Below are 15,320 nucleotides of genomic sequence, written 5' to 3' on the forward strand. Positions count from 1 at the left end.
TACATTAACATCCCCATTCAAGGCAGGTGAAATTGCAGAGCTAGAGAATGTACAGAGAACCTTTACTGCACGTATAAGTTCCATCAAACACCTTAAGTACTGGGAGCGCCTGGAAGCACTTGACTTGTACTCACTAGAGCGCAGGCGAGAGAGATATATCATAATCTATACCTGGAAGATTCTGGAGGGACTGGTCCCTAATATGCACACAGCAATCACTCCATATGAAAGCAAAAGACTTGGCAGGCAATGCAACATACCCCCAGTGAAAAGTAGGGGCATCACTGGTACACTAAGAGAAAACACAATAAGTGTCCAGGGCCCAAGACTGTTCAACAGCCTCCCACCAGCAATAAGGGGCATTACGGGAAGACCCCTGGTTGTCTTCAAGAGGGAGCTGGACAGATACCTAAAGATGGTGCCGGATCAGCCGGGCTGTGGTTCGTACGTTGGATTACGTGCGGCCAGCAGTAACAGCCTCGTTGATCAGGCCCTGATACACCGGGAGGCCTGGTCGTGGACCGGGCCGCGGGGACGTTGATCCCCGGAATTCCCTCCAGGTAGGTAGGCACTGTATAACCCCTATGGGTTTGGCACTTACCCTAATTAAATTAAATTATAGGGTTATGTAACATCTACCATAATATCAAGACAAAAATATTTTATAATTGCAGGGAATGCTTGTAAACTGATGCTAGGAATTTTGTAAAAAAAAAAAAAAACTGTAAAATTAGGGTAGATTGTTTGGGTAGACTGAGGTTATGCGTCCCTCTAGAGAGGTACCTTGATGCCAGTGAGAGGCTCTTGATGTAAAGCATTTGATCTGTGCTTCCATTAAATCAAACCTGAACACTTTCCATTTCCCCAGGCACTGTGATCATTACGGATTTAGCACTCCCACGAGTGTTATTAAGTCCCATAAACTATACGAGTGTTCTTTAGGCCACAATCCACCTCAAACTAACAACAAGGATCAAGCTTTCACAGAGGTTCAGGGAGAACTGGCCCCACTTCCATATACAGCTGGCCATTATAACCAGTCTCTTGTATAGGTCTCATCATTTATAGTTTTTTTTTTTTTAAGAAAAGACAAAAGTACAGGATAAGTTTTCATGGTGACAGCATTTTGCTGTTGAGTGAAAAGTTGTCATAAAAAAAGGTTGTTCTGCATCAGTCTTCTATTTCTTACTAATTGCAGTATTCTTTTGTACCTATTTTTTGTGTGTGTATCAGCAGATAAACTGGGAAAAATATGACAGTCAGCATTTCTGTAAAATGTTACTTGTTTACCTGGAGTTTACCTGGAGAGAGTTTCGGGGGTCAACGCCCCCGCGGCCCGGTCTGTGACCAGGCCTCCTGGTGGATCAGCGCCTGATCAACCAGGCTGTTGCTGCTGGCTGCACGCAAACCAACGTACGAGCCACAGCCCGGCTGATCAGGAACTGACTTTAGGTGCTTGTCCAGTGCCAGCTTGAAGACTGCCAGGGGTCTGTTGGTAATCCCCCTTGTACTTGGAGATATGTTGCAGTTTTTTAAGTTTCCCTCAAGGGAGGTTCCTTGATGCTGGTGAGGGGGCTCTTGATCTAGGGAATTGGATCTGTGCTCCAGTTCCCTGAATTGAGTCTGAATACTTTCCATCCCCCCTCCCACAGGCACTGTATAATCCCTATGGGTTTAGCGCTCCCCCATTATAATAATAATAATTTAAGTACGTATAGTATCAACACTCCTGTGGCAAGGCAGTGATGGAGTGAGTGATGAAAGTGTTTCTTCTTTTTTAGGTCACCCCACTTCAGTGGGAAATGGCCAATGTATTTATAAAAAAAAATCAAAACTACTGTATGTTAAGACTGCCTTTGTCAATAATTCTAATGTCACAATCAAACTTGTAATATATAAGAATTTTGCTGCATCCATCACTGCAGGCACATCCTGGGTAATGTTCTCATGTTCAAGATAGTTGACCTCTTGGATTTCAAACCTGTCAGCTGCACTAGGGTCTATGGTTGCATTTCATCTGCACACCACCAGTCAAGAATGCTTTAATCCCTAAAATGGAGCATATACATGAGAAACAGACCTCTCAGTGTATATGCAATGAATGATAAATGTGTACTCTTGTATTTCGTACGTTGGCAAATAAAAGACCAGCAATCCTTGCAATGCAAAATACGTACCTAACAAGCTTCCATTTCACATTTGTTGACAGGAATAGTAGATGTCTACCGACCAACATTTCAGTGTGTAATGTTATGTAAATACTACCTCCCCATGTTTAATAATGATGCATACCCAGATTATTTTTATATTAATTACTGTTGTCTCCTAGAAATAATGCTGCTTTCTCAGTTAGTCTTGCTAAATCTTAAAACCTAAATGAAGTAAATATGGACACCTTAATTGGTGATTTTGATAAAAATTAACTTAATTAACATACCACTGAATGGTAATCTGTCTTTTCAGATTTGATATAATTCGGAAGCTGGGCCAGGGAACATACGGCAAAGTACAGTTGGCAGTAAACAAAGAAACAGGGCAAGAGGTAAGATGTAATGGTTATTTAGAGAGTGATTGGTGCAGGGGTATCAGGCATGTAGAGTACCTTGTGGTATACAGGCAGGCCTCACTTTACAGCACTTTGCTTTACAGGGTTTTGCTAATGCAGTGGTTTTCAATTATACCCATTCTTAATTTATTCAGACTTCCTACAATATAAACTGAGGATGAAAATATTTTAAGGTAAATAATGTATGTACTGTATATGCAGTGTTTAGGCCTAGCTATATTGCTCATTTAATACAGTAGTATATGAGTGTAAACGTGTTATTAGGCTTTAATATACGTATATACAGTGTATATCTGAAAGTGAAAAGAAAAAAAGCTGTTTCACTTTAAAGGGATTTTTCACTTTATAGCAGTAGCCGAGAACCTTGCCTGAGCTAAATTTAGAGAATGTGCGGCCTTAAGCTATGGAAAGCTGTAGAGATCCTATTTAGCAAGTGTTAACAGACGATAAGGCTGTGTGACAACTGAACATGGTAAGACTGCTGCCATGATGTATAACAAACCTGTACAGGGGTGGGAGAGTTACTGCATTTGGTGTGATTATTGTAACAGCTTGTTAAATCATATAATAAATTTTATAGAGAAAATTTTATAATTGTTGATTATTAATGTAAGAAGTGCATATCAGAAATGGGTTCAGAATAAGATTTAGGCATAAGCAAATGAAAATTAAGTTATGAAATTTTGAGAAGCCCCTTCAGACTGTGGTCCTAAGCTGTACTTTGTTAGCTTATCTCTAAATCCAGCCCTGCATGTGACAACAGTACAGTATGAAATCACTGGCCTCACCGAGCATTATGAGACACAAAATACAGTATGTATTTATTGGCAAGGTGGACATTATCTAGAGGAAATGACCATCATCTGCTTCAAATGTCTGTTCAGCCAGGTTGTGGTGACTATAGGTCTGTGGGTTGCTGGCAGCAATATCCTGATTCGCCAGGCAATAATCAAGGAAATCTGGCTAGGCAGGTACTATCCATGCCTGACCATTCCCACTCATGTATTTGTCTCAGCTGTTATAGAAAAGCAAAAGTATTCGCTCTAATGATACTTTTTGGCAGTTTGCTCCCTTGTTTAAATGCAAAATATAGGGCATGTATAAAATTAAAATTAAAACTTGGTGAAGTACAGCTTAATCATACAGAATGTGAAAGGGACTTGGGAGTCATGGTAAGCAGAAATCTAAAGCCAAGACAGCAGTGCCTAAGTATGCACAATAAGGCTAACAGATTACTAGGATTTATTTCAAGTACAGTGAAACCCTGGATTTTGTACTTAATCCGTTCCAGAAGGTCAGTCTAAATCCGAACTGTACAAAAACTGAAGTAATATTTCCCATAAGAAATAATGTAAATACAATTAATCCATTCCAGCGACCCAAAAATATTAACAGAAATTATATTTCTTTAATGAATAACTAGTTTTACATACAGAAAACAATGAGAAATAAATATAAATGACTAATTTTAATGATAAACGAACATTACATACCTTTATTGAAGACTTGTTGGCGTATCGAAGAAGGCAAGGAGGGGAGAGGGAGTTGAGGTTATTGTTGGGAAGGGGAATCCCCCTCCATAAGAACTTCAGGTATCAAAGCCCTCTCTGGGGTTACTTCTCTTCTTTGTCTTTTACTGGCACTGGACCCCTCTCGCACTAAAAAATCTGTCCACAGAGAGCTCTGTTTCTGTCATCTCTTTAAGATTTGCCTAAAATGGGACAAGGTAGTGTCACTGAACATGTTGCAGATGTGGCTTGTATCAGCTTTTTCAGGGTGATATTTTTCAACAAAAGTTTGCACCTCATTCCACTTTGCACAAATGTCCTTAATCAATGAAGAAAGCACCTTCTTCCCTCTCTTCTTCCTCCTTTGAAGCAGTTTCCTCAGTTGTGGACCAAAATTTCACACAAAAAAGTTTTTTAAATCCGAATTGTACGATATTCAAACTGTACGAAAGCTGGAGTTCCACTGTATAAGTAACAAAAGTCCAAAAGTTATTTTACATCTCTGTACATCACTAGTGAGGCCTCATTTGGATTATGCCACTCAGTTTTGGTCTTCTTACTACGGGATGGATATAGATTCATTGGAGAACATAAAGAGAAGAATGACTAAAATGATTTACTGTATAAGGAATGTCCCATGTGAAGATAGACTTAGAGCCTTGAATCTTCACTCTCTGGAGAGATGTAGAATGAGGGGAGATATCATCAAAGTGTATAAGTGGATGATGGGCACAAACAAAGGTGATATTAATAAATTACTGAGGATGTCAAACCAGCAAAGAACCAGAAATAACAGATTTAGTTAGATAAATGTAGATTTAGAAAGGACATAGGTAAGTACTGGTTCTCAAAAAGAGTTGTGGATGCGTGGAACAATCTTCCGAGTAGGGTGATAGACGCTAAGACCTTGGACAAATGTATGAGTGGGAGGGGCTGGGTTTGATTGGCATCATGGGAACGGGAGTAAATTCTTGGGTAGCTTTGGGTAGTGGTGGTTTTGATAAGGACCTGCCTTGTATGGGGCAGTAGGCCTTCTGCATTGCTACTCCATTCTTATGTTCTTAATTACTAATTTTGTGCCATGTATTCACCAGATTTACCAAATGAAATTTGAAAGAAATAGATCTGGGTATTTTAAAACTTGAATTTCTACAATCACTTCAGCATATGTAACCATATTTTGTGAGGGTCTTGGCAAGAGGCGTGGAGTTAAAAGATAAAGAATCACACATAAAGTGGGAGTTGTCACAGTTGCTCTTTGCTGATGACACTGTGCTCTTGGGAGATTCTGAAGAGAAGTTGCAGAGGTTGGTGGATGAATTTGGTAGGGTATGCAAAAGAAGAAAATTAAAAGTGAATACAGGAAAGAGTTAGGTTATGAGGATAACAAAAAGATTAGGTGATGAAAGATTGGATATCAGATTGGAGGGAGAGAGTATGGAGGAGGTGAATGTATTCAGATATTTGGGAGTGGACGTGTCAGCAGATGGGTCTATGAAAGATGAGGTGAATCATAGAATTGATGAGGGGAAAAGGGTGAGCGGTGCACTTAGGAGTCTGTGGAGACAAAGAACTTTGTCCTTGGAGGCAAAGAGGGGAATGTATGAGAGTATAGTTTTACCAACGCTCTTATATGGGTATGAAGCATGGGCGATGAATGTTGCAGCGAGGAGAAGGCTGGAGGCAGTGGAGATGTCATGTCTGAGGGCAATGTGTGGTGTGAATATAATGCAGAGAATTCATAGTTTGGAAGTTAGGAGGAGGTGCGGGATTACCAAAACTGTTGTCCAGAGGGCTGAGGAAGGGTTGTTGAGGTGGTTCGGACATGTAGAGAGAATGGAGCGAAACAGAATGACTTCAAGAGTGTATCAGTCTGTAGTGGAAGGAAGGCGGGGTAGGGGTCGGCCTAGGAAAGGTTGGAGGGAGGGGGTAAAGAAGGTTTTGTGTGCGAGGGGCTTGGACTTCCAGCGGGCATGCATGAGCGTATTTGATAGGAGTGAATGGAGACAAATGGTTTTTAATACTTGACGTGCTGTTGGAGTGTGAGCAAAGAAACATTTATGAAGGGATTCAGGGAAACCGGCAGGCCGGACTTGAGTCCTGGAGATGGGAAGTACAGTGCCTGCACTCTGAAGGAGGGGTATTAATGTTGCAGTTTAAAAACTGTAGTGTAAAGCACCCTTCTGGCAAGACAGTGATGGAGTGAATGATGGTGAAAGTTTTTCTTTTTCGGGTCACCCTGCCTTGGTTGGAATCGGCCAGTGTGTTAATAAAAAAAAAATAATAATTAAGACATGATTTACAACGTCAGGTTTCACTCAAGTATTTCCCTCTTAAGATACAAGTTTTCTCCTCCTGGTTTTGGAAATAAAATGCATTGATATGTGAAAAATTTGTGCTGATGTTGGCTATGTAATTCGTACTGTAGGGAGAGTTAGTGGGGAAATTATCTGAGTCTTCAGTTCTCATGGTGTTGATTGGATTGCTAAACATTGATTCATGCTGTTCTTTCATGATTTTAATTTCTTTGTTTCTATCTGTGTATGAATCTCTTAATTGTATTCAGTCTCTGTTCCTTACCTGCTTTACAAAAATTTCTCTTACCCTTGAAAGGGGGGGGGGCTTGGTGTTGGCAAGCAGCTCTTCATCCAAGAAAGTGGAACTGCTCTTCCTTGGATTAAATCTGATTGCTGTACCTCCCATTCCCCAGGCCTAGTATGGCCCCCTGCAGGTTTAATGCTTCAGAAGAACTTATTTTATATATATAAATACGTTATATCCTAGGTAGTAGGTTGGTAGACAGCAACTGCCCAGGGAGGTACTACTGTCCTGCCAAGTGAGTGTAAAATGGAAACCTGTAATTGTTTTACATGATGGTAGGAGTGCTGGTGTCCATTTTTCTGTCTCATAAACATGCAAGATTTCAGGTACATCATGCTACTTCTACTTACACTTAGGTCACACTACACATACATGTACAAGCATATACAGTGGACCCCCGGTTATTTTTTCACTCCAGAAGTATGTTCAGGTGCCAGTACTGACCGAATTTGTTCCCATAAGAAATATTGTGAAGTAGATTAGTCCATTTCAGACCACCAAACATACACGAACAAACGCACTTACATAAATACACTTACATAATTGGTCGCATTCGGAGGTAATCGTTATGCGGGGGTCCACTGTATATACATACATACCCCTCTGGGTTTTCTTCTATTTTCTTTCTAGTTCTTGTTCTTGTTTATTTTCTCTGATCTCCATGGGGAAGTGGAACAGAATTCTTCCTCCGTAAGCCATGCGTGTTGTAAGAGGCGACTAAAATGCCGGGAGCAAGGGGCTAGTAACCCCTTCTCCCGTATAAATTACTAAATTTAAAAAGAGAAACTTTTGTTTTTCTTTTTGGGCCACCCTTCCTTGGTGGGATATGGCCGGTTTCTTGAAAAATAAAAAATGTTATACCCTAGGTAGTAGGTTGGTAGACAGCAGCTGCCAAGGGAGGTACTATTGTCCTGCCAAGTGAGTGTAAAACAGAAACCTGTAATTGTTTTACATGATGATAGGATTGCTGGTCTTTTTTCTTCTTATAAACATGCAAGATTTCAGATACGTCTTGCTACTTCTACTTACACTTAGGCCACACTACACATACATGTACAAGCATATATATACACACCCCTCTGGGTTTTCTGCTATTTTCTTTCTAGTTCTTGTTCTTGTTTATTTCCTCTTATTTCCAGAGGGAAGTGGAACAGAATTTTTCCTCCGTAAGCCATGCGTGTTGTAAGAGGCAACTAAAATGCCGGGGGCAAGGGGCTAGTAACCCCTTCTCTTGTTTAAATTACTAAATTTAAAAAGAGAGACTTTCGGTTTTCTTTTTGGGCCACCCTGCCTCGGTGGTATATGGCTGGTTTGTTGAAAAAAAAAAAAAGTTATACCCTAGGTAGTAGGTTGGTAGACAGCAACCGCCCAGGGAGGTACTGTACCAATGTCCTGGCAAGTGAGTGTAAAATGAAAGCCTGTAATTGTTTTACATTATACTGTAGTAGGATTGCTGGTGTCTTTTTTCTGTTTCAGAAGCATGCAAAATTTCAGGTACGTCTTGCTACTTCTACTTACACTTATGTCACACTACACATGCATGTACAAGCATGTATATATATACACCCCTCTGTGTTTTTTGTTTTCTCACTAGTCCTTGTTCTTGTTTATTTCCTCTTATCTCCATGAGGAAGTGGAACAGAATTCTTCCTCCATAAGCCATGTGTGTTGTAAGAGGCAACTAACATGCCTGGAGTAACGGGCTAGTCACACTTCTCCTGTATACATTTACTAAAATTAAAAAGAGAGACTTTTGGTTTTCTTTTGGGCCATCCTACTTTGGTGGGATACGGCTGGTGCATTGAAAGAAAAGAAGAAATCTATTATATATTGTATGTTAATAACGCTCTAGGAATGATGAAGAAGAAGACTCTTATGTAAATATAGTTCAGGACACTTATTAAAGGAAATGTTTTGCCACGAGTGGCTTCTTCAGTCCTAATACAGAGATAACTAAGAAAACGAGTATATAAAGTGGCAGGAGTCAGGTGAAATGTTGCATGGGTAGCACTAGTTGAGGTAGTAGTTGTGGTAGTAATTGTGGTGAGATGGGTTGGGTTGGAGAAGGTCCTGTTGACATCATGTTACAGCAGTCTCCAGAATGGGTAATATCCTGTTGATTAGCAATCTGGAGATAGTGTAGCTACTGGATTTTTGGTTGATAGTGTTACTGACAGCCATTAGGCCAGTTCTAGGAATCATTACCCTCCCCCAGATCCCAGTCTCAGACCAGCTCTCCTTAATTGCTAAGGAAATACTACTGTTTTATAGCACCAAGAAATATTAAGAAACACTGGGAAAGTAAAGATAAAATTGTATGTGGAATGTCAATAGAACTATGTAAGATTTACTAAATATCTTAAAGGTTCATGAGATGGTAAAGTTATAGCAGGCTTTCATTTCACAGTGGTTCAATCCCAGGTTTGGATGGAAACATTTGGTGTGCTTCCTTATACCTTCTATCTCTGTTCACCTAGCAGCAAGTAGGTACCTGGGTGTTAGCCAACTGGTGTGGGTTGCATCCTGGGGGACATGATTAACCTATGCTGCCTGAAATACTCTGCATAACCAGGGGATTTCTATTGATGTCAGCTAGGTCTGTATAAGTTGTATCATGGACATACTTGTATAAATAAAGATTATTATTATAAAAAACATTCATAAGACAGGACAGTAACATCATCCAGGATGGTTAGAGCAGGGATGCATTTACCAGAAAATTCAAATTTTTGGAAGGTTGAGCATACCATTATTTTTCTTCACATCAAATATTTTTTTTTTCTTTCAGGTTGCAATCAAGACCATCAAAAAGGCCAAAATTGAGACAGAGCAGGATTTGATACGTATAAGGAGAGAGATTCAAATTATGTCTTCAGTCCAGCACCCACAGATTATCCATATATATGAAGGTAAAAATAAATCGGTTATCATTTTAATTACTATATACTCTACAGTAACCCCTTCTCCTGTATAAATTACTAAATTTAAAAAAAAAAACTTTAATTTTTCTTTTTAGATCACCCTGCCTTGGTGGGATACTGCTGGTTTCTTGAAAAAAAAATTACTGTACTGTACTATACTGTATTTTCCAGTAGAAAAAATATTACCATATTTACTTGAGTATAGCTCAATGTTATGAGGATAACTTGGAGGGCAAAACTTAGAGGGTCGAATTATTCATTGGTAATAAAAAGAATAAATAGGCACAATACCATGACTGGAACAATGCACAAATAACTGACAAGTGTGATTAGTTAATGGTACAAGTCATACCAAAACATTGTCATAAGTTCCAGTCTCCTTGTTTGTGGGCTATATGTGTATTCATGGGTAATACCTGCATTTCTGTAAGTTTAAAATCTATAAATTGCAATCCATATAGAGAAAAATACAAGAATAGAGTAGCACTGCAATAGGGCTATTGTATGTTAGGGAAATCTCACTCATGATGCATTCCACAATGACCTCCAGGTACTCTCCAAATAGGGATGGAACGATAGCAAATTTTTTTGCCTATGCTCTCAATCAAAATACTCATCACTTTCCTCACCTTTAATCAAACATATAAGACTTCTCAACATCTTCAACACTTCAAAACCAACTTTGTAATTCTTGATAAGATCATAAAATCAATAATAGAAGAACACCACAGTAGCCCTACCGACCCATAATATGCACATCCAGCTCTCACCCAACTATTCTCACTCGTGTAACTGTCCAGATATTGCAGTTTGTTCCACTTCTCTACAATTCTGTAGCCAAACCAGTGCTTTTCTTTTTTAAATCTGAATTTGTCCAATTATATTTAAAATTGAGCTATACTTGAATATCCTTATATATACAGCAATTTAAACTTTTTATTGTATGAAAATTGCATTGCAGTATACATATTTCTTTTTGAGAACTAGGTATACCAGTATCAACAGACTGTGGAGGTAAAGAAACATGCAATGCTTAGGACATTTAGCAAGTAAACTTTTGGCCCACTAGGGGCTAAATGGTTATAAATGTGACCATAATTTTTAAAGGGGGTGGACTGGTATGCCAGCGGAAGGCCTCAGTCAGATGACCAAAACCTCCAATGGCAGGTCATCATATGACTAAGACCCAAATCAGGAAACACTTGTCCTGTTTCCTGACGAACCTTACCTAACTTAACCTAGGGGCTTTGTTAATCCTATACTAAGTTTACCAAAAAGAGGGCTTAACCCATAAACTGTCCAAACATAAATCTACGTTTCCTCGTGTAGTGCTCCGAATGTAGATCTATGTTTTTTTACATTCTTATGGAGAAAATCAAGGGTGGAGCACTACGCGCACAAACGTAGATATACGTTTGGACAGTTAGAGGGTTAAATAGTAGAGAGAGGTCAAGTTAGGCGAGTCAAAAAGTTCAAGTTAGGTTGTGGTGGTAGTGTGAGGTGCATGGGTGAGGCCATGTTGTCACTTGACTGCAGTATACTCTTGAAGCAAGATTATTTTTGCAAATAAACCAGAGATGATGAATTCCCTAGGATTTGCATGATTATATTAAGTACTGCTGTAATGGCTGCTTCTGAACAATGTTACCTCTGTAGGTTGTCCTCTTTTATTAACAGACTAACTTCATTTCATTTCATGAGATGTATGTGTATGCTTCTCGAGAGCATACAGAATTGCCAGTCCACAGCTCTTGAAGAGGAATGTGACTACTCAAGTAGGTGTCCCTTATTTTGTGCTTTATATACATTCCAGGCCCATGGTACTGTACTAAGTTTAATCAGGCCATGAACACTTAGTCCTGCATAAGAATCTTCAGTATATTATGCGAACCACACTGACTGCACATTTTTTTTTTTAACAAGTCGGCCATCTCCCACCGAAGCAGGGTGACCCAAAAAGAAAGAAAATCCCCAAAAAGAAAATACATACTTTCATCATCATCATTCAGCACTTTCACCTCACTCACACATAATCACTTTTTGCAGAGGTGCTCAGAATACAACAGTTTAGATGCATATACGTATAAAGATACACAACATATCCCTCCAAACTACCAATATCCCAAACCCCTCCTCTAAAGTGCAGGCATTGTACTTCCCATTTCCAGGACTCAAGTCCGGCTATATAAAAATAACCGGTTTTCCTGAATCCCTTCACTAAATATTACCCTGCTCACACTCCAACAGCTTGTCAGGTCCCTAATACCATTCATCTCCATTCACTACTATCTAACACGTTCACGCATGCTTGCTGGAAGTCCAAACCCCTCTCCCACAAAATCTCCTTTACCCCCTCCCTCCAACACTTTCGAGGACGACCCCTACCCCGCCTTCCTTTCCCTACAGATTTATACTCTCCATATCATTCTACTTTGATCCATTCTCTCTAAATGACCAAACCACCTCAACAACCCCTCTTCAGCCCTCTGACTAATACTTTTATCAACTCCACACCTTCACCTAATTTCCACACTCCGAATTTTCTGCATATTTACACCACACATTACCCTTAGACAGGACATTTTCACTGCCTCCAACCATCTACTCGCAGCAGCATTTACAACCCAAGCTTCACACCCATGTAAGAGTGTCAGTACCACTATACTTTCATACATTCCCTTCTTTGCCTCCATAGATAACTTTTTTTGTTCCCACATATGCCTCAGCGCACCACTCACTTTTTTTCCTTCATCAATTCTATGATTAACCTTATCCTTCATAAATCCATCCGCTGACACGTCAACTCCCAAATATCTGAAAACATTCACTTTTTTCATACTCCTCCTCTCTAATTTGATATCCAGTTTTTCTTTATATAAATCATTTGATACCCTCATCACCTTACTCTTTTCTATGCATATGACAAATATATATTGCACATACAGAATGACTGACAGAAATAGGATATCACACAATAGTGAATTTTTATGAAGATAATCCTCATTTTAAAGCATGGGGAAGCCTGTACAGTATTTGGCTGCCTACATTTTCTTCCTTACTTCATCTCAGATTGTACATAGCATGCCCTCTGCAACATTAATAGACATGCCCTCTTGTCAGCAATATTGCTAACAGTGTCTCTAGAGTACTAACTAAAAATAAAGTATCAGCAAGCTCCACCACCACCACCACCTAATATTAAGGACCTAATCAGAAGAGGCTAGCCAGAACAGGCAAAACTGTAGCTGGTATATATGGCATCTTTTATAGAGGGTGCCGTAGAGTAGATATAGGCAAGACATTTAGAACTCTGGAATAGCATACATATATGTGCAGCCATGGCAGTGAGAGCAATGCATATGTGATATATCATAGTTTACAGTGGAACCCCGGTTATTGGCCGTAATCCATTCCAGAAGCTTGGCCTAAATCCGAAATAGCCTAAAACCGAATCAGTATTTTTTCATAAGAAATAATGTAAATACAATTAACCCGTTCCAGACACCCAAAAATATTTTTTATTTTATTTTTTTATTATCACACTGGCCGATTCCCACCAAGGCAGGGTGGCCCGAAAAAGAAAAACTTTCACCATCATTCACTTCATCACTGTCTTGCCAGAAGGGTGCTTTACACTACAGTTTTTAAACTGCAACATTAACACCCCTCCTTCAGAGTGCAGGCACTGTACTTCCCATCTCCAGGACTCAAGTCCGGGCTGCCGGTTTCCCTGAACCCCTTCATAAATGTTACTTTGCTCACACTCCAACAGCACGTCAAGTATTAAAAACCATTTGTCTCCATTCACTCCTATCAAACACGCTCACGTATGCCTGCTGGAAGTCCAAGCCCCTCGCACACAAAACCTCCTTTACCCCCTCTCTCCAACCTTTCCTAGGCCGACCCCTACCCCGCCTTCCTTCCGCTACAGACTGATACACTCTTGAAGTCATTCTGTTTCGCTCCATTCTCTCTACATGTCCGAACCACCTCAACAATCCTTCCTCAGCCCTCTGGACAACAGTTTTGGTAATCCCGCACCTCCTCCTAACTTCCAAACTATGAATTCTCTGCATTATATTCACACCACACATTGCCCTCAGACATGACATCTCCACTGCCTCCAGCCTTCTCCTCGCTGCAACATTCATCACCCATGATTCACACCCATATAAGAGCGTTGGTAAAACTATACTCTCATACATTCCCCTCTTTGCCTCCAAGGACAAAGTTCTTTGTCTCCACAGACTCCTAAATGCACCACTCACTCTTTTCCCCTCATCAATTCTATGATTCACCTCATCTTTCATAGACCCATCCGCTGACACGTCCACTCCCAAATATCTGAATACATTCACCTCCTCCATACTCTCTCCCTCCAATCTGATATTCAATCTTTCATCACCTAATCTTTTTGTTATCCTCATAACCTTACTCTTTCCTGTATTCACCTTTAATTTTCTTCTTTTGCATACCCTACCAGATTCATCCACCAATCTCTGCAACTTCTCTTCAGAATCTCCCAAGAGCACAGTGTCATCAGCAAAGAGCAGCTGTGACAACTCCCACTTTGTGTGTGATTCTTTATCTTTTAACTCCACGCCTCTTGCCAAGACCCTCGCATTTACTTCTCTTACAACCCCATCTATAAATATATTAAACAACCACGGTGACATCACACATCCTTGTCTAAGGCCTACTTTTACTGGGAAAAAATTTCCCTCTTTCCTACATACTCTAACTTGAGCCTCACTATTCTCGTAAAAACTCTTCACTGCTTTCAGTAACCTACCTCCTACACCATACACTTGCAACATCTGCCACATTGCCCCCCTATCCAGCCTGTCATACGCCTTTTCCAAATCCATAAATGCCACAAAGACCTCTTTAGCCTTATCTAAATACTGTTCACTTATATGTTTCACTGTAAACACCTGGTCCACACACCCCCTACCTTTCCTAAAGCCTCCTTGTTCATCTGCTATCCTATTCTCCGTCTTACTCTTAATTCTTTCAATAATAACTACCATACACTTTACCAGGTATACTCAGCAGACTTATCCCCCTATAATTTTTGCACTCTCTTTTATCCCCTTTGCCTTTATACATACAAAGGAACTATGCATGCTCTTTGCCAATCCCTAGGTACCTTACCCTCTTCCATACATTTATTAAATAATTGCACCAACCACTCCAAAACTATATCCCCACCTGCTTTTAACATTTCTATCTTTATCCCATCAATCCCAGCTGCCTTACCCCCTTTCATTTTACCTACTGCCTCACGAACTTCCCCCACACTCACAACTGGCTCTTCCTCACTCCTACAAGATGTTATTCCTCCTTGTCCTATACACGAAATCACAGCTTCCCTATCTTCATCAACATTTAACAATTCCTCAAAATATTCCCTCCATCTTCCCAATACCTCTAACTCTCCATTTAATAACTCTCCTCTCCTATTTTTAACTGACAAATCCATTTGTTCTCTAGGCTTTCTTAACTTGTTAATCTCACTCCAAAACTTTTTCTTATTTTCAACAAAATTTGTTGATAACATCTCACCCACTCTCTCATTTGCTCTCTTTTTACATTCCTTCACCACTCTCTTAACCTCTCTCTTTTTCTCCATATACTCTTCCCTCCTTGCATCACTTCTACTTTGTAAAAACTTCTCATATGCTAACTTTTTCTCCCTTACTACTCTCTTTACATCATCATTCC

General features: G+C 39.9%; 1 protein-coding gene across 1 annotated transcript in view; it reads left to right on the top strand.

Moving 5' to 3' along the window:
* The window catches only part of LOC138851055 (NUAK family SNF1-like kinase 1), a gene marked incomplete at its 3' end in the record, with an annotated part of 36,562 nt that extends 25,191 nt beyond the window's left edge, over window positions 1-11,371 (top strand). Inside the window, 3 exon segments of the mRNA XM_070096905.1 lie at window positions 2,464-2,542; window positions 9,464-9,584; window positions 11,298-11,371. Coding sequence (XP_069953006.1) covers window positions 11,302-11,371 — 70 coding nt within the window.
* Between the last annotated feature and the right edge of the window lie 3,949 nt (window positions 11,372-15,320).

The sequence above is a fragment of the Cherax quadricarinatus genome, chromosome 55 (assembly GCF_038502225.1).
Source record: "Cherax quadricarinatus isolate ZL_2023a chromosome 55, ASM3850222v1, whole genome shotgun sequence".
NCBI classification, from domain to species: domain Eukaryota; kingdom Metazoa; phylum Arthropoda; class Malacostraca; order Decapoda; family Parastacidae; genus Cherax; species Cherax quadricarinatus.